Source organism: Terrapene carolina, unplaced genomic scaffold (genome assembly GCF_002925995.2).
Source record: "Terrapene carolina triunguis isolate 2854851 unplaced genomic scaffold, T_m_triunguis-2.0 Scaffold111, whole genome shotgun sequence".
Taxonomy (NCBI): Eukaryota; Metazoa; Chordata; order Testudines; family Emydidae; genus Terrapene; species Terrapene triunguis.
In genome coordinates this window covers 29,166,020-29,188,476 of record NW_020664462.1, presented here as the reverse complement: position 1 = coordinate 29,188,476, position 22,457 = coordinate 29,166,020, and the positions used below count along the sequence as shown (strand labels likewise).

Here is a 22,457-nt window from a genome sequence, read left to right as displayed (position 1 = left end):
CAACATACAAATCCACTAATTTCTCAAAGAAGAGAGGAAAGGAAGATAAGTGTAAACCTAGAGAAAACACTATCAACTACAAGTAAGCAATGTCTTAAAAAAGGGGGGGGGGAGGGGCGCGACATGTAGAATATCTCCTCCACAGAACTTTTTCATAGTTAAAATATATATGAGAAAAGTAACATATAAAGAGTACAGAAACATTTCTGCAACAACTTTTCTGTTGTTTGTACTTATATTTAATTTAAAAATATACTCATCACAAGAAAGGTTTATAAAAACAGATGTGCTGAACATGACATAAAAGTTTGGGACTTCTTTAAAAGCACACCATTGATATCTGACCTTTTGGCACTTACATTAAAGGGAAGCTAATATGAACAAAATCCCTAGGAAAGATCTACCTCATGCCAACTGACCACACCGAGGTTTACTTTTTACAACACTTTAAAAAGAACTAACTGAAAGATGAATCATAATAGTATACTCTGATGTTCTTATCCACCACAGGAAGCTGCTAGAAATTCTGAGAACTTTTTACACAACTCTTCAGAGTAATGCACAGAGTCCAAAATCAAGATCATGTACACCTAGGGACCTCTGGCAAAAAGATTTTGTTGTAACTAAGTTTTATGCTTATGATTCACTAATGTAAACATGGTCCATATTTAGAACTCAAAAGAAGGTATGATTCAAATTCCTACACTACCTAAATATAAATATTGATGTTCAGCTAAATTCTTAGACATGATCGAGCTGGAAATGAATACTTTAAAAAAATTCTCTAGTAACTAGTGCAGTACTTTTTATATTAAAGCTGTCAATGATCATTTTACAATTCAGAATTTATGACTGGCACTTGGAATAAGAAAGCCTAAAAAACTCATTGCTGCCTTATAAATTCAGTGCCTTCTAAGATCAGTTTTTAGCTTTTCCCCCTTATTCAAAAATATTCCTCAATTTAAGATTCAATTTTAACTTTACACTGAGGAAATGTTTAGCAGTGTAGTTCACTATATAATGCATGTGCCTTAACTCAGCTATGGCAGGAAGCAACAAGATCTGAAGAGAAGCCCAATCCCGCTATTTCCCGCCCCCCCACCCCATTCTTTTGTGAATGTAATTGCATCTGGATGAGATGCGAGACAAAAAGAGCAGCTGCATAAGCCGTGTCAAAGGGAGGAATCTAGATTTCTGAGAGTGCCACGAAAAGGAGGTAGGAAAAGAAAAGGCAGTGGATGGCAGCAATCTTCTTTGAGATGTAGAAAGTATTCCAGAGAGAGAAGATGATGGAATGGAAAGGCAGGGATGGATGTGTGGTCTGAAAGGGAGGAGGCAGAGATGGTGACAAGGAAAGGTGCAGGAAATGAGACGGATGAAGTTGGCACAAATACCACTGTAAGTGAGGAGGAAGTGAACATCAGATGTGTATTTGACAGCATATGGGAGTGAGAAAAGGTGGAGAGAGAGAAGTGGAGCTGGTGAGATGAGCAGCAGCAGGAGGAGGGTAAAAAGGGACAGGAAGAAAAGAGATTGCAGAAGAAGAGGAAGAAATAGAAGAAAGACTTGGAGAAAGGAGACTGACACAGGAGAAATTATGAGAGACTCAAGAGAGAGTAATAGCAGAATATCATTAAGTGCGAGCAACAAACAAACACGCAAATCAGCTAACACTGACTAGAACAATCAAGCATACTAGCTGAAGCAATCAATTAAGCTGAAGAGCCAAGACCAACACAGCAAAACAGCAGAAACAATGAAATTAGAGACAAAAGATGAATCATTACTATGATACTCAATTGTATAAAAATATTTAAAATCCATTCTGTACATGTGTGTTTCTGTATTCTTAATATCTATAGTATATTAATGTTCTTGGCATAGTAACATCTCATTTGGGTCAATATTAGGTATATATTAGTTTTTCCTCTTAACCATGGTGGATTTTTATTCCTGAATATATGGACTTCCTTTCACAAAAGGGTAATTTCCTTGCCTGAAAATGTAGTTTCAGATCCACCAATCTGAACTGATGGGTTTACCTGTAGCTGTTACTCAGACAGTAACAGCCAATAGAAGGCTAGACTTTTCACATCTTCAGACTCCCACTTCCTCTTGCTCATTGCTTGGAACCCCAAGAGACACTTCCAAAGTCTAACTATTCTCACTGTCCATAGAAACTCACAGCCAGTCCATGTCATCTGGTAAAGGTGTTAATATTCTTCCAGATGGCAGCCCTATGATTTTTCCTCAGTTGTGGCCTCTGCCTTTTCTGCTCACATATGGCTATTATGGCAGAGTAAGCCCTGATTTTAAACCAACAATGAAGAATTTCAAACCAGTATGCCTCTTAAATTCATAACCTGACGCATTTAGCTAAAGTGTTCTTGACACTTTAATCCCCTCCTCTTCCTTAAGTATCTTCCCAGAGCACAAACAGATGAGTTGTATGCTGGAAACTATGTTCTGAACAAATGATCATCCTTCTAATATTTGGGCAATCCTTCATCAGCTCCTTTTTTTGAAGAAATAGAGGTAGAATGAAGCGGTGGCTACCTCCTGACGAAAAATAAGTGTCTTTGTAGAGGTAGCATCTATCTTTTGTTCTCTGACCTAAAACTCTTGAAGACTGAATCTAAAAAAGATAAGAAAATATTATGGAAAAATAAGAAGCAAAGATTTCATGCCCTTACGACAGCATGTGTCTCTGAAAAAGGAAGATGTTCTATAGATTCCATTCGGCCTCCATTATTGACTAAGTCAAACTATGAGGCTTGTGGACACAAAATAAAAGCTATTGGAGGAGTTGAGCTGACTTTGGACTTATTCCCTCCCAAAAATCATTAAGGATCCTCTTTCCCCCAAACACATAGATGAAGTGCAGTTGGAGAGAAGCCATGCAGGTCGTTTTGAATGTATCCCGGAGATGCCCAACTAATAACATTTGAGTTCTTGGGGTCATTTGTTTTGCCTGCTTTCTACTTTTATACACTGAAGAAGTGAGGTGGTATGATTGAAAGATTAAACATATAATTCAATTTCACTAAAATCAGCTACTATTCCAGGAATTGGAGAGTAGCAAATGTGAACCCATCCTTAAAAAAACGATCTTGAGATTTACAAACCAGTAAGTTGGACAAGGTAAAATGACTGAAATGTAAAAATAAATTATAAATAAATTAATTATAAACTACCAAAATGAGCATAGTATGATAGGGATAAACCAGTATATTTAAAGGAAAATCCTGCTTCTCTTATTAAAATTCTTTGAGCAAGTCAACAAAAGAGTGGATACAAGAGAAACAGCTGACATGATTTATATGGACTTTCAAAAAGTTCATGACAAACCCCTCACATAAAGGTATTAGCAGGAGTGTTGTAAGCAAGACATGAGAAGTAATTCTTCCGCTCTACTGTGCGCTGATTAGGCCTCAACTGCAGTATGGTGTCCAGTTCTGGGCGCCACATTTCAGAAAGGATGTGGATAAATTGGAGAGAGTCCCGAGAAGAGCAACAAAAATTATTAAAGGTCTAGAAAACATGACCTAGGAGGGAAGATTGAAAAAGATGGGTTTGTTTAGTCCGGAAAAGAGAAGACTGAGAGGGGACATGATAACAGTCTTCAAGTATGTAAAAAGTTTTTACAAGAAGGAGGAAGAAAAATTGTTTTTTCTTAACCTCTGAGGATAGGACAAGAAGCAATGGGCTTAAACTGCAGCAGGGGAGGTTTAGGTTGGACATTAGGAAATACTTCCTGTCAGAGTGGTTAAGCACTGGAATAAATTGCCTAGGGAGGTGGTGGAGTCTCCATCATGGGAGATTTTTAAGAGCAAGTGAGACAAACACCTGTCAGGGATGATCTAGGTAACACTTAGTCCTGCCACTAGTGCAGGGGACTGGACTAGATGGCCTCTCGAGGTCCCTTCCATATGATTATGGAAAACTAAGTAGTCATGGGGTGAGAAAGACAGCAATGATATGAGATTAGTAACTGACAAGAGACAGAAAAAAAGCAGAAATAAATGGTCAAAGTTCTGGTCTGGACTAGTGTTAAAATATATATTCCAGTGATTTGGAAAAGGGGAAAATGGTGAGGAGATCTGGGGGCTGTAGGATATGGCCTTCTGGGTGTGAGACAGGAGACTGCTGAAGAAAAGGGTAGTCATAAACAGAATCAAAAGGAGACCATTAAGTTTCACTGACAGAAAGAACAATTTACTTAATATCTGTTTACTTGGATAGTCACGCCTCTGTAAAATTACTATGTTTTTCCATTTTCATGAGCTAAGCAGAATTGCTACTTGATCAAGATGTGATTTTTACCCTGTATGACGTTCCTCCTCCTAAACTGCCAAATATTTTCTTAATGTTGCCAACCATTTATGTGCTATATGAATACCATCGTTAAATGCATGTAATTCAGCATTCAGTACATAGATTAGTATTGGTTACTTTATGTGGTAGAACTTGTGTCATGTAACTGAAGACTTTCTTTGATTTGCTTTTCAAAATCCTCTATTTTCCCCAGCCAATCTGCCTGGCTTCATTCTTGTTTATGATACAGTTGGCTCCTAGTGAACATTTGCATTTCCGTACCTCAAGACTGTTGCAGCTCAGGCTGCCCCAATTAAGTTATTACATAAAACAGGGCTAATAGTGTATAGTGTAACTAAGGTAGCAGGAGGATTTCGTCTTAAAAACAATATTTAAGTTGTATTCTTTCCTCTCCTTTATGTTACTACAGTATGTTCTCTGTCAGTTCCTACCACATTAAGAATATGCCATGGTTGGTTGTTGATTTCTCTTGGTTAGTACATGGTAATTAAGGCATGTTTTGTTGCTTTCTTTTTTAAAGTGCATTTTAGCTATTAGAATTATGTTTGATTTGTTCCTTTTTCAATAGTACTTATATATACACACAGAGTAACAAAAACTTATAAAAATAAAAGAGTTAGGTAGCTTGATTCACATGACTCAAACCCATAATAAAAATACAAAAAACAAATAAACAGTAAGGAGTCTTAAAAAAAAAAAAAGGGATTTCCAGAATTACAGAGACAAGGCAACCTATGGAATGAGAACTCAAGATTTGAAGCTGACAGTGTGTAAGTTTAGAACTCTTTTCTTCTCCAAGAAGGCTGGCAGAAAGTAGGGGAGGGGACCCAAATAGCAGCATACTGCACATAACTTTAGGAAAAGCTGCCAATACCCCTACTTTTCATAGATTCACAGGTTTTTAGGCCAGAAGAGAATATTGTGATCATTTAGTCTGACCTACTGCATAAATGTCAACCATCGTTTCACCCACTAATTCCTGCATCGAGCTCATAACAGTTTTTTCTTTCCAAATGGCAAGGAGATGGATTCAGATAATACAATATGGGTACAGTACACAATAAAAACCTATATTAGATTACAAAAAATGTATGTGGATCAAAAGATCTTTTCATAGTCAAATGTCTCCCCCAGAACACTGGGAAAAGTTGTTTTAAAATAAGCATATAAAACAAAACAAAAACAAAATGAAAATTGAACACAAATTTCATCCTTTGTTTCCTTTCTCTTTATTTTTTTTAATCCTCACGTTTCCTCCACATAAGAGGAGGAAGCTTCTGGAAGAGAGGAGATCTCTGTCTTTACCACTCTCCACACAAAAGTCTTCACAGCTACTGTCTACTTCTCCTTCGCCCTCATGGTTGATATGTGGGGCATCTATATGTTATCTCCTGAAAAGTAACTGTAGGGCACAGTTGCCAACTTTCACGTGGTAAATAAGCACCCCGACTTTCACAATAAGCCAAAAATCAAGCTAATCCAATTTCAAAACAAGGCCAAAACAAGCCAATCCCTAAGAACCCCAACACTCTATGTGACTAGATCCCCCCGGCGTGCAGTCTGGGACTGTGGTGGGCCTGCTGTGCACCCCTGACTCTCTCCTTCCCTTTGCCCCTGCTTGCCCCCACTTGCCCGGAGCCGATCAAAAAAAGAAGCAACAAGCTATAACAAGCAACAAGCCCAACAAGCTACAAGCAAAAACTAGCAACAAGCAACTCACAAACCAATTAAGCCAAAAACAAGCCCAATGTCTGTGTTTTTTTCACAGGTTTGGCATGTCTACTGTAGGGATATGTCTACACAGCAATTAATCCATGACTGGCTCTTGCCAGCTCACTTGGGCTATGGGGCTGTTTCATTTCAGTGTAGACTTCGGAGCTTTGGCTGAGCTCTAGGTTCCTGAAAGGTGAGCGGGAGGTGGGGGTGGGAATAGCTTGGACTGTAGCCCAGGCCCGGAAGTCTACAGTGCAGTGAAACAGACCCTTTAGCCCAACCCCCTTAGCCCGAGTCAGCTTGCAAGGGTTAGCTATGGGTTTTTAATTGCAGTGTAGACATATCTTAAGAGGACATTACAGAGTTCCATGTATACTGTTGCAATAGCTTACATATGACATTTGCTCAGAAAAATACAGGTTTTCTTCCCTAAATTCCAGTTGCAAACTCAACCTGCCATCTGAAGGTCAAGCTGGGTTCTTTCTGGCTCCTGCATCACCCCAGTAATGAGAATTCTGCAAATAAAGATTAGTTAACAATTCTGTTGATGCAAGAGGCAAAACAATTGGTCTCATTCTTCTGTATATCTGTAACAGAAGTAAAAATAATAAACTTTCTATTTTTGTCAGTACAGAAAGAAGGTACAACTTGGATCACACATGGGAAACAGATCTATTGTTGAGTATAAAAGTGCCATTTCCACAATGTCATTGCGCTGTCTGTTCAAAACAGCAGCCACTATTTCAAATCAACTCAAACTCCATTTCTGATGTGATATTAAAATATTTTAAAATACAGAGAATCGTATGATGAACACTACCAGCAAACCTAGAAGATTATGGATGACACTTCCAACCTACTTACATAAATATGCAAAATTCTGCTTTCCTGAAAAGGTTATAGCTTCCTATTTTGTGATCCCACATGCTAGCAGAGGATATTCTCATGAGGTAAGAGAGGGACTAAAAAGTCTCCCATGATACACTACAGAGATCAACAAGAGGGGAAGATCATTGTGCATCCTGGGAGACATGGTTCAGCCAGGGCCGGCACTTCCATTTAGTGCGCCAGGATTTGGGGGGGAGGCAATTCGGCGGCGGGGGGGGGGGGTCCTTCTGCGCTCCAGGTCTTCGGCGGCAATTCGGCGGCAGGTCCTTCACTCGCTCCGGGACCCGCCGCCGAAGTGCCCCGAAGACTGAGAGCACGGAAGGACCACCCCGCCGCAGAATTGCCGACGACGACCGGGAGCGCGGAAGGACCCCCGCCTAGGGCGCCAAAAACCTTGGCGCCGCTCCTGAGCACAGCCCATAGTGGAGAATGAATATATGAGACACACAACAGCTTAGGTAAACACAGATCAATGTTGCACTGAAATGTTTTATTCAGTTTTCCCAGATAGAAAGTAAAGTCTAATTTCAAGCAAATTCCATGGGAAAACGTTTGATTTTGAAAAAACAATGAAAAATTCTCAACCAGCTCTGGCTCCAATGGAAAGGGAGCCAGAAAAAAAGGCCTATGAAATGTTAAGTTTAGATCAGGATTTTCTATGATAGATCATAGACCACCGTAAAACCAGATTTTGCTTACATTTAACCAAACATAAATTTTCTCTGAGAGTTTTCAGTCTCTAATTCTTTTAGAAACATCTTAAATAATTTGTTGCTGCCAATAGGACATATCTTATTGTCACATTGTCTTTGTGGTATACTGATGGAATGATAAATTTTAGTTCATGACAGATGTCAAGCCTGCTGTACTGATTCTGGTCCATGCAATGCAGCTGCTAAGCAACTACAGGTTAATGTAAATCAGCCTTAAAATGCTCTTTTGACAAAAGTTTCAATAAATGATTCAAAGCAATAGGCACTCTTATCAGAATAACCCACTAGGGCTCCATAGGAGTCAAGTAACCAGCAGATGGCTGTGATCATGGCAGCAAACTCATCATTTAATAGGGTACATAATTTACCAACTTCCTACCAATACCACTAGACCACCAAGAAAATGCAAAGTAACTTGTAAAGATCCATTAAAAATACCTAAAAAAAATGTTTTAAAAACTCAGGTTCAAATATGCAAGAAATAGTTAAACTACAAGCAGTGAAATTGCTCAGGTTTCACTGGGTGTGTAAATTTTGGTAATGTCTAGTTCAAGATCCTAAACGATTGATAGTATGAATAAAGCTGAAGTACACAAAGGTGATGAAAAGTGAGTCTACTTAAACGTGCATATTGTTAGCATTTTGTTAAATAAAAGGTCTGAATACATTAAAAACAATTTAAAGTCTATTGAAAATAATGAAATAGGAAGCACACGTCTCATTTATGGCTTTGTACTCTAAACCAATGATTGACTATCAGATGCTCCTTCTCAGTTTTCTGTTTTAAACCAATTTTAAAACATAAACAAAGTCAACATTTCTAGATTCTATCTCTTTTCTGAACAGCGTTTTTCAGTAAAGGTTGTCTATGGACAAGTTAATTTGAAAGTATTCCCAGTCATGCAAGAGTGGTTTTCTCTTCAATCTAAATTATTTTAAAATTACTCCCAAAATTCTATTCACTCTAATGTAATAAAAGAGTAGCCAAGAAAAATACTTATAAGAATGTCCAGTGCTTGTTCTCAGTACAGCTACAGGTACAGTTTCTGAAGTACTCCACATAGTTTAGATTTTCTTGTGCCTTGATACATTCAGTCATTCGCAGTTGTGCCTTGTGCTCCTGTTATGTACTTCTTTTGCACTTCATGCCAGGGGTTGGCAATCCTTTTAATATACCCAAACAAACAGTAGGTAAAGAATTCCACTACAAGCAGTCAGAAAGATCACAAGCATTCTTAAGTGGTTAGAAAAAAGTCCATGCTCCTCCAAAGCAGAAGAGATATCAACATTTTTAAAAATAATTTTCAGTGGCTTAGATTTTTAATATGACTCCAACTGGTGGCTAGCCCTTAGGTCAGTGGTCCCCACCATCGTGCCCGCCGGGGCATCTATGTGCGCCCGCCTACTCCAACTCAGACAATACATGGATCTATGAAATTTGTAACAAGCTGTGTTGCTCCCTGCCTCGGCTTGTCAGCCATAAGCTGATTCATCGGGCACCCGACTAGACCTTTGCATGTACACCATGATCCAGTGGATCGACGGTTGCCTATAACTATTGTATATGTACACAAACAAATATTAACTCAGAGCTCTCCTACTACATTTAATCTCCATACCACAGTACAATGTGTCACATACTTAGGACATTGGGGTGTGGCTTGTGTTAATTACACTATTGTTATATCATTATGGGAAACAAGGTTACATAATCTACTAAGTACAAAATACAAACTCTGTGACTTTAAGCTCTCATTGTGCGAATACCACAAATAATGTCCTTTTTCACAGAGTAAGATTTTGTAAAACTTACTCATGTTGGTGAGTAATCTAGGCAATGGTGATCACTATTAGAGTGCCAGATATCAAATTGTAAACAAAAACACTAATGTTAAATAGACCTTTTGAACCTATTGACCTATAAAGGAATGAATTAAGCTATATTAAGTAAATATTTGTACAAAGAAGTTACAGAAGTCATACACCTCGCTACATATTTTAACATTAGATGATGTCTGAGGAGTGAGGCAAGCCTATCAGTCTATGTTATAAATTTGTGATGAACAGGCTGACAAAGTGAGAATAAGTTCTAAAGTATGAAAATATTTTTTTATGCTTTAGGTATCAATAATGATGCAATGTTTAAATCATAACACAATATCCAATATTGTAACTATAACAAACACTAGCTGTTTGCATGGTCCACATTCATAGGATTCTGCAGCTGTATTTTAAATCTGTATGACCGAACAAGCACATGGTCTTTCCTCAAACTGTAATGCTCGGTCCTAAATCCACTCTCAGATATCTTATGCACAGATGAAGAAAACCACTGGATTTCTTCCTGGAGTCAAACACTTTCGTCTGTTTCAGGGTTCTGTTTTAATTGGAGGAGATAAATGCCTCCATTTCAAGTGCATTTAATTACAGTGTAGGAAGAGGAATTCTGGGGTAGGTGTGGTAGAATATTATGTGAAGTTTTTAAAATACTAGCAAAGTCCCTTTAATTTAAAATATATCCTTTGCAAAAGAATATCCTTGGGATACATTTGAATTACATTTTAAACGTCGCAATTCCCACTAATTAAATGTCTCCTGTGGAAGTTATTTCTTGCTTCAGGACATTCCTTTGTGAATGGGAAACCCACTGGATAACATGAACTTTTCAGAGCTTTACAAAACCAACAGATAAGTAGTACACATACTCAGACATCTTATCAGTAAAAGTTAACTTCATAATGTTTTATTGTGTTCACCTAAATAACGCAGTTGCTAAAAACCTCTAGACCTATTGCTAATTAATCCTGTACCGCCCGGGTACCACTAGTCTTACATTCGCTGTCCAGTGTCTGACCCTCTTCACAACCAGGCAGGTGGGAACACGATCTTGGTGTAATGCAGCTGGGCAGTGAAGAGATTAAAGCAGGGATGGAGGAAAACTGGAAATACTCCATCTGGCCCCAGGTACAGTTGCAGTTATAAACTGGGTCAGGAGAGGAAGTTCCCGCAACAGAACAATAACCTCTAGTTACCATATAAACCAAGTCCTGAACAATTTTCACTATTGAAAAAATACTCAGTTATCCCAGGAGATTTTAGCTGTTTGGAAACTGCTCTATAGAACATTTTCCACCAGGTATCCAGATCAACCCCCCCCCCCCCCACACACACAAAACACCCCACCACTTTTCAGGAGTCAATATCAATTCTGTATGTAATAATATAGTAGGGCTAGACATTGCTCAATAAACTGCATAAGGGCAACATATAGTTGCACAGTCCAAGGAGTAGCCCTAGGGAAAAATTATGACTATAAGGAATCACAGCTCACTCCCTGCTTCCCCCTTTGCCCACCAGGGGGGAGCGGGATGCAGAAGAAGGAAGCATGAAAGGAAGTAATTAATCCAGAGCCCATTACTGAATGTAGCATATTCTTTCTTGGCTAATATGTCAGGGGGAGAGGTCAAGGTTCTCCCCTCCCCTCACTACCCACCTCCCCAGGGATAGGTGTGTTGCAAGAGTATAAGGTACACAGTCCCTTCTCTCCACTCATGCCCATGCCCAAGGTCTAGCAAGATCAGTCATGCAGAGAGGTGAGGAGTTTCTGTCTTACTCAGGATTGCCCAGCAGGGCTACACAAAGAGTCTGTTACAGTCTGTCCAGCCATTCCCTTCTTCTGTAGCCAAAAAGGGTATTCAGCTATGTTAATGTGGCTGTTAGATTCATACTAGTGCAGTAACAGGCAACATGTTATACATGGGAAAATATGTTTTTTCCCCAGAAATCCTATTAAGACCGTCACAATGAGTTTAGCTAGTTAAAACTAAAAAACAGAGGCCCTAAGACTAATGAGATATTGTCTAAGTACTGGGATGGGTGCACGTAATCAATATGTAATGCTAGCATATTCACCAGGAGAATGGGATGCCACATAGTGGCAAATATAATTGTGAAGGCGCATGCTAAGACTTAAGAGTCCTTCAGCAAAGCCCCGACCTGGAAGGTAAAATAAAAAGGCTAGAGGCTCAATGACAGCACCACAGGAACCACACTGCATAGACATTGCAGTCTGGGAGGAAAGGGTTTGGAACAGAAAGGCAGCAAGCCAGAATTCCTCGCTGTAAGACAAATGCAGGAAAAACTGAATCCTGTCGGTTATGTCCTATCCAAACACCCAAAAAGTGCCAAGTTCAGAATGGTAACTCAACCATTACATGGGTATATAGTAATCCACTTAACTCTAGTAACCACTCAGCAAGAGGAACAAGATAATTGCATAAGTATACATCATTAAGTGGGAAAGACAGTTTTCATTAATGGTATTCTGGAGAATACCAGCAGTCACTGTTTAGTGGGTGAACATGCTAACAAAAATTCAATAACTTTTACCAAACTTATCTGTAATGGGGTAGCACTCAGAGGTCCCAATCAAGAATCAGTAACCCATCAAAGAAAACAAGCTCAATTTGTGCAGAGCTGACAGAATTTATCAGGTAGACAGCCATTGTAACCCATTGTAAAACAGCGTGTCTCTTTGTTCCCCCTCTAGATGCTATACCACGAGTACAGGTTTATCACCTCACTCCTGCAGCCAAGCTTTAGCAGACTCATTAGCCTCCATACTTGACCTAGCCACTGCAGCAGGACAAACAACTACACTGACAGAAAAGGTTACACCTTTATAACTCCTTATGAAAGGTGATGATTTAGTTTCTTAAAATAATACAATTAGGACCAGAGAACAGCCTTTAGACTCAGTGCATTAAGGCCTCAATGCTGAAAAATATGCACGGTCTACCACTATCTGAAAATATACAGTAAAGTATAGGTGTGGATAAGGAGGAACTGGCATTTTTTTGAATGGCAGGCTGAGTGAAACATGCTAAGAAAGTTTAGCCATTGTCTATCACCTCAGACTAGGCTGTCACTTTGCAAGCAGGCTGTCACCTTGCAACACAGGTGTGGAACAACAACAAAAATCATATGTGCAAAGCAAGGCCTTGAGAATAGAAAGCTTCATTGCTCTATGCCTTCAGTCTTATAACAGTTAATAGGTACTACGGTACCTTGACTGTTGAACTATTGCCAATGCATAAAACTGAGCATCAAAGGGACTATAAAGAGGTAACTCCGCTAGACGGAGCTACTTCTGCTCCTTCACCACCAAAATGGCTATTGTCTGAACAGTCATTAACTCAGACACAGGAACATATACATTAGTGACTAGTGTATACCTGTTTAACTTATTTTTTCATCCCATCCCTAGTGAAAACAAACAAGAAGCAAACTGCTAATATGGGTTAAATTTGATCATAGCATACATATATTACTGTCAGCTAAAAAGTGCTGAATTCCTGCTGTAGGGCATTTTATGGAATCCTATGAGGTTTTGTAGGATAATTGGGAGAATTCTGGATGGTTTTTGAGAACTACATTAACTATATGCATCATCCGAGGTATAAAATCTTACTATTTATATATTTTACTCACACTTTTCACTTTAATTCATGTATTCTGTACCAGTCATCAATTAAAAAGCAAATTATAGTTAAGTCATAACAGTGGTTTCAACATATTTATACATTTACTAAAAGACATTTGAAGAAAAAAATTTATTGTGTAAGTTTAATTTCTTAACACATTTTTTTGAACTGCTGTTGTAAATAACTAATACCTCTCCATTCAAATTCTTTTGTGAATGTCAGTAACAATTACAATCTTCTGGTAATACTAATTGCCTTTCTTGCAGTACATTTTTGCTATTAATACTGAGTCCCTCCTCCTTCCTAGTATTTGAAAAAGTTGACTGAAACAGACAAAACCTTCTGGAGCCTTAGAAAATGGGTATGCATGTGATTTGCAGGTGTAACACATCCTCACCTTGATATTTGGTTTAGACAGTAGTTTCAACAGCTCTCCAATCTCAGTGTTCAATGGCTTGCTCTGCAGCTCCTCAGCCAGCTGTGAGGGAGATTGAATTGACATAAAGAACATTAGCAAGAGCATTGTTTTACCCAGTGCCTCAGTGACAACTGAGAATCTATCCTGTTCAAGGTTATTACTTTCCAGTGTGTTCAAACAGAAGCCAGCATAAAGAAAAACAGACTATCAATCATTGCTCTTCTTTTCTGGCCCTCAGTGGACCAGATTTAAGCCAGGCCTTTCGGCTCAGTTTAACTCAAGTAATCATATCTGGCAACGGTACAGCCAGATCGCATTCTGATTTATAGCAATGAGAGCAAATCCCAGCACTTCATTTAAGTGAATGGTCCTTTGCGTGCAGACAAAGGACTGCTTGTAAAAACGACTGGATCAAACTTTGACACTGTCTATAAAAAACAGCTTCTGAATGAGGTGGTGAAATCCACACTGCTTCCAAAAACCCACAGTAGCTCTGCTGTTTAGGGCTGGGGTAGGGAAGCAAAGTGCCCCTACAGAGCAAGCAGTCTGAACCTTTTATTATGTTTACATATACATGGCAAGCAGCTTGTTAAAATGTAAAGCAAGTTAATCATACTATGGCCTATAACAGGTCACCAGCTATTCAAGCACACAAAATGTACAGAATATGTCGTAACAACAAGATCAGTAATTTATGTTTGGTAATATTACAACGTTGTGATTTGGTAAACAATAGAGCAACAGTCTAACATTTAATCCCAGAGCTACTTTCCTCATGTTTCAGTTTTTCTTATCACTAAATTCTTAACTAATTTGGATTTAAGATGCATATTTTTACTATTATAGGATTTCAGACATCAGCTATTTTTCCAGAGCAGGGAAAAGCCAAAACACATTTCACATCACTGAAGCCTAGTCTAGAATTATGAAGTTTTACGCAGTACCTCGTCCAAAATGATTTCATATAATCACTTTTTAATGTTAAATCAATACTATAAAAAAAGTCTCAAAGAAAAATGGTTATTTGCAGCAAGTAATTTTATTTATCTAAATCAGAGGTGGGCAAACTACGGCCCGCGGGCCACATCCGGCCTGTGGGACCCTCCTGCCCGGCCCTTGAGCGCCTGGCCCGGGAAGCTAGCCCCCAGCCCCTCCCCTGCTGTTCCCCCTCCCCCGCAGCCTCAGCTCACTGCGCCACCGGCGCAATGCTCTGGGCGGCGGGGTCCAAGCTCTGGGGCAGTGTAGCTGCAGAGCCCGGCCTGACCCAGTGCTCTGTGCTGCGCGGTGGCGTGGCTGGCTCCAGCCGGGTGGTGCGGCTGTAGCGCCGCCAGCCACCAGTGCTCCAGGCAGCGCGGTAAGGGGGCAGGGAGCAGGAGGGTTGGCTAGAGAGCAGAGGAGTTCGGGATAGTGGGCGGGGGTGTGGATAGGGGTCGGGACGCTCAGAGGGCGGGGAACAGGGGGGTTGAATGGGGGCAGGGGTCCGGGGGGGGGGCAGTCAGGAATGAGAGAAGGGATTGGATGGGGCAGCAGGGGGCTGTCAGGGGACAGGGAGCCGGGGGGGGGGGGGGGGGGGGGGAGGGGGGCGGGGGGGGGGGGATGAGGGGGGGCCGGGCCACGAGCCCCTCCATACAATTTCCAAAACCCGATGCGGCTCTCAGGCCAAAAAGTTTGCCTGCCCCTAATCTAAACACTAAAGTTAAAATTACTTTCAGTTCACAGAAATCAAACTAAAAGATTTTCAAAAGAAGTTGCTACAGTGACTAATGTAACTTTTATCCAATATATATCTCCATTATACAATTATAAAATTCTAAGCATTAAAAATATTAAAACAGCTAATAAGAATAATTTCCATATATTTTCCATTACCCTTACAATTCAAACTTAGAATTAATAAGATTGACAATAAAGTTCAACATATACATTCTAATAACTGTTTAACTCTGACCCCACAGACAAAAGTTGATCATAAACATCAATAAAGTACTTTGCTATATAAGAGCGAGGTATTATTATATTCATGTATTAATACTGTAGGAGTTTACAATGAGAAATCAGTTTAGAGATCAGCAGAGTGAAGTGTTTCAGGCACATAAAGCCAAGCAACAATGCAAAGGTCTAGTGTAGTATAGTTTTTCAGTTAGTTTTAAGAAGCTGAACATGAACTGTGATGATACTAGCTCCTAGTGTCTTCTGGGGCAGTTAAGCACTGCAGGTTCCCTTTGTACTCTCTTTCCTTGGCTTTACACTGCTCATTACTATTGATTAAAGTCTACCAATGGTAGCTTCACTGACAAAGACATATTCCTTAATGAGTAAGATTGTTAAGAGGTTCAAATCAGTTTTTTTCCTTTAAATTGTGTTACACACAAATGGTAAACTATAGCAGAGCTGAGCCTCTAAGATAATGGACATATGCACAGGTGTGAATATACAAGCTTCAGAACAGTTGTATTCCATAGTGAGGAGGAAATAGAAAAATCATGAGAATTTTAAAGGGTTTTTTAAAAACATTTTTATAAACTTGGAGAAAAAAAAAAAAAAGCTCTGTATAGTTGAAAAAGCACACACAAAAAATTTTGTTCTCCCCTAAAGTCTTCAGAAGGAAATTCTATTCCTATAAAATTGTAAAGCGTCTACAATATCACTGGTGTTGCCTATAGGGAAACAGAAACTGAAGAGAATGTTTGCTGGTATGTGTATAAAAGGCACCGCAGCTGTTGCTACATTTTTGGAAGTAGTACATTATTTTGTAGGTTTTTTTTTTAAATGTAAGGGGTTATTTCTGTGTGACCTGGGCGATGTACTTTGGGTATATGTTGTTGCCATGACTGATCACCTGAATATATGGAGGATTGCAGGAACATGAATCTCAGAGATGCTCTTCTGAAATTCTCCCTTTTAAGGGAATTGATGCATCTTACCTAGTACAATCTTCACCTAATTTTACAGAGGGCAACCACTACAGAGAGGGGAATATGAAGCAATCCTAAGAAACAGCAAACCAGAGCCAGAGATAGTGAAAGAGGAGAGGCCATGCCAGAACAGAGGTAGAACAGAGCGGGGATACTGGGGTCAAGACATTTGGGGGTTTAGAGAAAGTTGTGAAAGCCTTTACATCAGCACCGTACTTATTCAAATAACAGTTTTAAAAGGATCTGGTTTCTGAGTGAGCATTTGCATTATAATAATATATTTACTGTAGTTTTTGATTTTATGTTAACCACACAGTATAGTCTGAACAACTTGGCTTTGTGATAAGGTGTGTACAGGCCTCTGGCATAAAAACTTTACCTTATAAGAAATTGGGGTAGGCATGAAAATGTTTAGATTAGAAGCCTGGTTGCAACTGCTTCCTTCATAATGACTATCAAAAGCCTTAATACCAATCATAAGAGTAAAAACAAACTCATAAAAACACTTAGTATTTTTGGAGCACTGTTCCATGTTTTGGTTTTATAACACACAGGAAATACGACATTTCTTATTAATAAGAATATTTCCTTGTTTTTCTAACTATAAAACAGTTAATATCAGCAGGAAAAGAACCATTAATTCAAAATCTGTTGAAACACAATGTCTGTTAAATTGCTAATATGCATTGTTGTTGTAGCCATGTCGGCCCCACGATATTAGAGAGACAAGGTTGGTGAGGTAATGTATTTTATTGAACCAACTTCTGTTAGTGAACAAGACAAGATTTCAAGCTACACAGAGCTCTTCAGGTCTGGGAATGGTACTCAGAGTGTCACAGCTAACTACAAGATTGAACTGATAGCACATATTCTAAGGGACCATTCAAGGTTAATACCTCTCTAGCCATAAGACAAAATTTAAAAAGGGGGGGGGGGGGTTTACAGATTGTTGTAATAATCCATAAATGCCATGTTTTTATTAAGACCATGATTTTTAGTGTCTAGCTAGGTTATGAATTTAAGCTCCCAGGCTTGTCTTTTGAAAGTGTTATGCAGGACTCCTTTGAGGATGAGGATGGATAGGTCAGATATAGAGTGATATGAAAAACACCTGCAGGTGAACACTTTTCACAAAACAATCACTCTATATCTGACCTATCTGTCCTCACCCTCAAAGGAAATCTGAACAACACTATCAAAAGATGAGCCTGGACACTTAAATTCATAACTTTGCGAGACATTAAAAATCATGGTCTTAATAAAGACACGGCATTTATGGCTTATTACAACAATCTGTAACCCACTAACCCCCTCTTTTTGTCCTATGGTCACAGGGGTATTAACAGGCCACTTCATCTTGAATGATTCCTTAGAATATGTGCTAACTACTTATGTTAAACTATCTGTTCAATCATGTATTTAGCTGTGATGCTTTTAGTGCCTTTCCCAGACCTGAAGAAGACCTCTGTGTAACTCGAAAGCTTGTCTCACTCACCAACAGAAGTTGGTCCAAAAAAAGATATTACCTCACCTACCTTGTCTCTGTTATATCGCTAACATGCTCTTAAATCCTTGAAGGCTTACTAGTTGTCAACAAAAGTGCCAAAAATTTAATGCAACACTAATCCCCCAATTCCATGTATTTTAAAGTTATACAAAATATGTTGTGTACAAGTTAATTTACAATCCCATAAAAATGTACTGATAACATATTCACACACACAAAAAACTGGGTTCTGAGAAGTGCTTAGCTTGAATTCAGTAGAACTCCACACCTTACAGGAATGGGCCCATAATGTAAACTGTTCAAATTACACAAAAAGAATGACAAAAGCACTAGAAACCCCAGGTATCAACCAAAGTCAAATCTTAAAAATTACCATTATGCAGAAATCACAGATTCACATCTCTAATGCATACACTTTTTGTAGAACATATGCTATTAATTTTTCATTACATATTTAGTGTAGTAAAGATCAATGGCCTAAATTTTCAGAACTGAACAGAGATTTGGAGTGCCTTATTTCTTGGTGCCCAAACTAGAGACATCTTAAAGGGGCCTGATTTCAGAAGTGCTGAGCACCTGCTCTCTGAATATCAGGTCCCTTTAAGATGTCTCTAGTTTGGGCACCAAGAAATAAGGCACTCAAACTCTAACTTGGTTTATGCTGTGTGACAAGAGGTTAATAAAAATGTACTCCCAAAATTCTGTTTATGACCTTTCTAGTTTGCAAAATAATTATTTGCCTAAATGCAGTTACTTCAAAGGAAACATTGTTAATGTCTGACACCACAGTAAATTTTTTTATTATATTTGATACATCACAGGATGTAGATATCCTCTTACTGAAACATGATTAAATTCTCGTAAATGGGCTTTTTCATTAATGTTTCAAACATAGTGATATTCTTGATTTTGTATGATAAGTTGTAATCCTAAATATGTCAACAGTTTCATGCCAAATAAACAAATGGCTTATTTAAAATGTATGGGCATTATATAAAAACAATAACTAAGCATTCAAAGAACATTTATGAAATGCAACAAGCTTCAAAGCCTCCATGTTTGAAATTAATCCTAAAACATATTGCATTTATCAAAAGAAAAAAAAACACCTGAAATCACCAATTACAACAAAGACTGATGGATTTCACTTAAACCACAGTTTAATAAACATTTCTCTCTCCATCCTACCTCAGGTTCAGTCATAGTTTATACAGGTGTGTGCAAAATTCATCTGAATCCTAGAATTAACCAAATAGCAAGAAATGACAGGTTGGATTTTTTTTTTTTTTTAAATAAAAATTATAGTAACAGGAAATTAACTACTCTATCAATGCCGACCACTTCCATAATTTATTTTTAGTTATAAAGGTAATTTGGAAAGCTCTAATATCCATAAATCACCACTATTTTGTTTTGTTTTTTTCAAACAGGTATTTTTTTGGACAAGCCCGCCTTTCTATGTATTTCATATGCCTCATTCCTGTAGTATTAGCTGTCATTTTTCTTGTCCTGTCAACAGTACAGCTATCTCATTTGTCTTTATTTTTCCAAAGCATTCCTCTTGTCTGTGACCTTCTCAAAACACTAATAGTTGACAGCTTTTCCCTCCCAGTAGAATTCCAACCTGAAATTTCTATTACGTAGTTACCAAAGCAGAACAAGAGGCTATCTTGCCATGTTTTTACAACAGGAAAGTGAATAAAAATCAAAGTAATATCAGCAATAAGCCCAGTGATGACAGCACCTTTGGAAACATTTGCAGCTTCTTATGATTTCAGCTCAGAGGATTACATTCATATGTTTGCACTATGAGGAGTTCTGCTTGCAGACAGTTTTTTGGGAGACTTGGTACCAGTGATCTCAGCAGGGGACACTTACATCATCTGCCAAGGCTGCTGCACCATGGAGTATGGGTACAGGGCTCTGTTTTTCAAAGTAATGCAGTTTCTCATGAATCTGGAAGACAATTGCACAAAAAAGATAAGTATGCTTAGTAGCAAAGCAAATATGACAACACAACCGTATTGAGTTAACTGATCTGTTGAGTGTCTGTAACTAAAGAAACATCCTTTTATAAATCTGTAGGTGGTAATAATGTAGATGCAATTCATCAACCACCTCTGTTGAAGTGCTAAAAACATGAAATCAGATGGAAAAAATGTTCAGTATGTAGACCAACCCACAGAAAAACTAAACATTTGTGATTTTCCCCTCAGTTTTCTATGCCTGTATTTCTGACATTGCTTTAAATATCTATTACATTGCTGATGAAAATACAAAGCATAAAGTGTTCATCCCTAAAATGGATATAAAACCTCCCGTAAATTATAATTTATTAAGTGGAATAATAGCCTGCCACCCACATTTTGACAGACAGTTCAGTGGATTTGCTGCAGTCATTAAAATAATTCAGAAAGAAGGGCAAAGTAGTGTTAATATGAATCCCAACAATGCAGGAAAAAGTTGTATTTCAGCAAATTAAAATACTTTGATTTTATTTTAAGTTTTTATTGAATAGTGTTGCCAACATTTAAAAAGTTTCATAATTGTAGAATGCAACGTTCTTTGGTTTTTTCAAAAGGAGAACATACATATCATTTAAATACCTTCTCTCCACCCATAAGTGAGGCATTTTAAGTAGAATTTCCACTGCTTAATATTAAAATAGCCAAAATATTTTTGAAAAGCCTTTAAAAATAATCTTCCTATCTTTGAAAATATTTCATACATAACTCTTTTTTTTAAATTTATATTGTTCACCTATCACCATTATCTAGACACAAATAAAGTAAACAAAATAAAAAGATGATGACATAAATAACTTAAATTATCGTTAACATGTAAAAACATCTAACCCACTAGAATACTGCCCCCCCCTCCTCAGCACAAACATGGACTCCAACCAGTAGACGCAGCTACAGAAGCACCCAAAGCAGGGACTGCTGCGCTGGCGGGAGGGGGTACAATAAGGCCCAGCCAGGGCCACTCCTCTCCCAAGCAGCTACCTCCCCCTGGACCCAGGCCTTGGCTACACTTGCAAGTTACAGCGCTGTAAAGCCTCCCCCAGCACTGTAACTCACTCCCCGTCCACGGGCACTTACAGGGCTGTATCTCCCTGGGTACACCGCTGCAGGTACTCCACATCTCTGAGAGGAATAACAGCTGCAGCGGAGTGGCTACGACTCCCGGGTGTGAGTGCTTGCAGCGCTGTACTAATCACCTTGTCAAATGGCCAATCCTCTCCATTGTTGTGACCGGCTGCAGGAATGCGGAAGTGCCGGTTTCAAAGCTCGTACCACAGAGAAAAGCAAACAGTTTGCAGCTTGCTTTGAGTGAGTAAATGAATGAGCAGGGGGCCGGGAGTTCGGAACTTGCAAAATAGAGAGCTGACATGCTCCAAAAAGCACTCTCTCTCCCCCCACACTCCCTGTCACAATCCATCCCACCCCCACCATTTTGAAAAGCACGTTGCAGCCACATGAATGCTGGGATAGCTGCCCATAATGCACCGCTCCCAACAGCTGCAAATGTTGCAAGTGTGGCCACACCACTGTGCTGGCAGCTGTCAGTGTGGACAGACTGCAGCGCTTTTCCCTACTCAGCTGTACGAAGACAGGTTTACCTCACAGCGCTGTACAGCTGCAAGTGTATCCAAGGCCCCAGAATTGTGCAGGGAAGACCCTAAGCACACTCTGGGGGCACTAGAACTCAGGTAGTGTCTCCCTCCACCCCATCCCCCAGTCTTGGGGGAAACCATAGGGAAGAACTAGTCAGAGACTCCATCTGGTAAGAGCAACTGCAAAAGCTGAAACAACCAAAGAAAGGACCTTCAGACATTCAGATAACTTTCTACATTTTTGACTGGACTTTTTCTCCTCTTTGATTGGTTGGTTGCTCCAATTCTCTCCCTCATGGTCTCGTCACCTCAGCTTCACTCCACAAATGCCCCTTTTACCCTCTTCTTCCCCGCCCTGTCCCCTTCGGCCTCTTTCACTTCAATATCCTCTCAAGCTTATGCCCTCCTACCTACACACACCTACACACACACACACACACACACACACACACACACACACAATCATGTAATTATTACCTTTGCTGCCATCACATTTTTCACTCTGCTTGCGTGTTCCACCTCTTCCCCCACCCTGTGTATCTTGTCTAGTTATACTGTAAGCTTTTTGCGGCAGGGACTGTCTGCTACTCTGCGTTTGTACTGCACCTAGCACAATGGGAACCCATTCTTGGTTGGCCCTTAGGCCCTACTGTAATAAACATGATCAATAACAATGACTAGACAAGGTAGGGCTCTGTTAAATGTTGAACTATGGTGTCTTGGGTGGGACAGAGAAACGGAAGTGAATTCCAGAGTTGCCAGCCTTTCACTGAGAACATGCTGCAACCAGCTCTCATAGGCTACAATCTTGGGACAGTTTGCTGAAGCATACTAATGATCTCTGCTGTGACGATGAAACAAGACGACAA

At 39.2% G+C, this 22,457-nt stretch overlaps 1 protein-coding gene across 1 annotated transcript in view; it reads right to left on the bottom strand.

Moving 5' to 3' along the window:
• MPP7 (membrane palmitoylated protein 7) overlaps nucleotides 1-22,457 on the bottom strand; it is a 197,978-nt gene that overhangs the window by 89,446 nt on the left and 86,075 nt on the right. The window contains exons 3-4 of the mRNA XM_029911622.1: nucleotides 19,851-19,928; nucleotides 13,530-13,610 (exon numbers count right to left, since the gene is read on the bottom strand). Of these exons, the coding sequence (XP_029767482.1) occupies nucleotides 13,530-13,610; nucleotides 19,851-19,928 (159 nt within the window). The remainder of the gene's footprint in view (nucleotides 1-13,529; nucleotides 13,611-19,850; nucleotides 19,929-22,457) is intronic.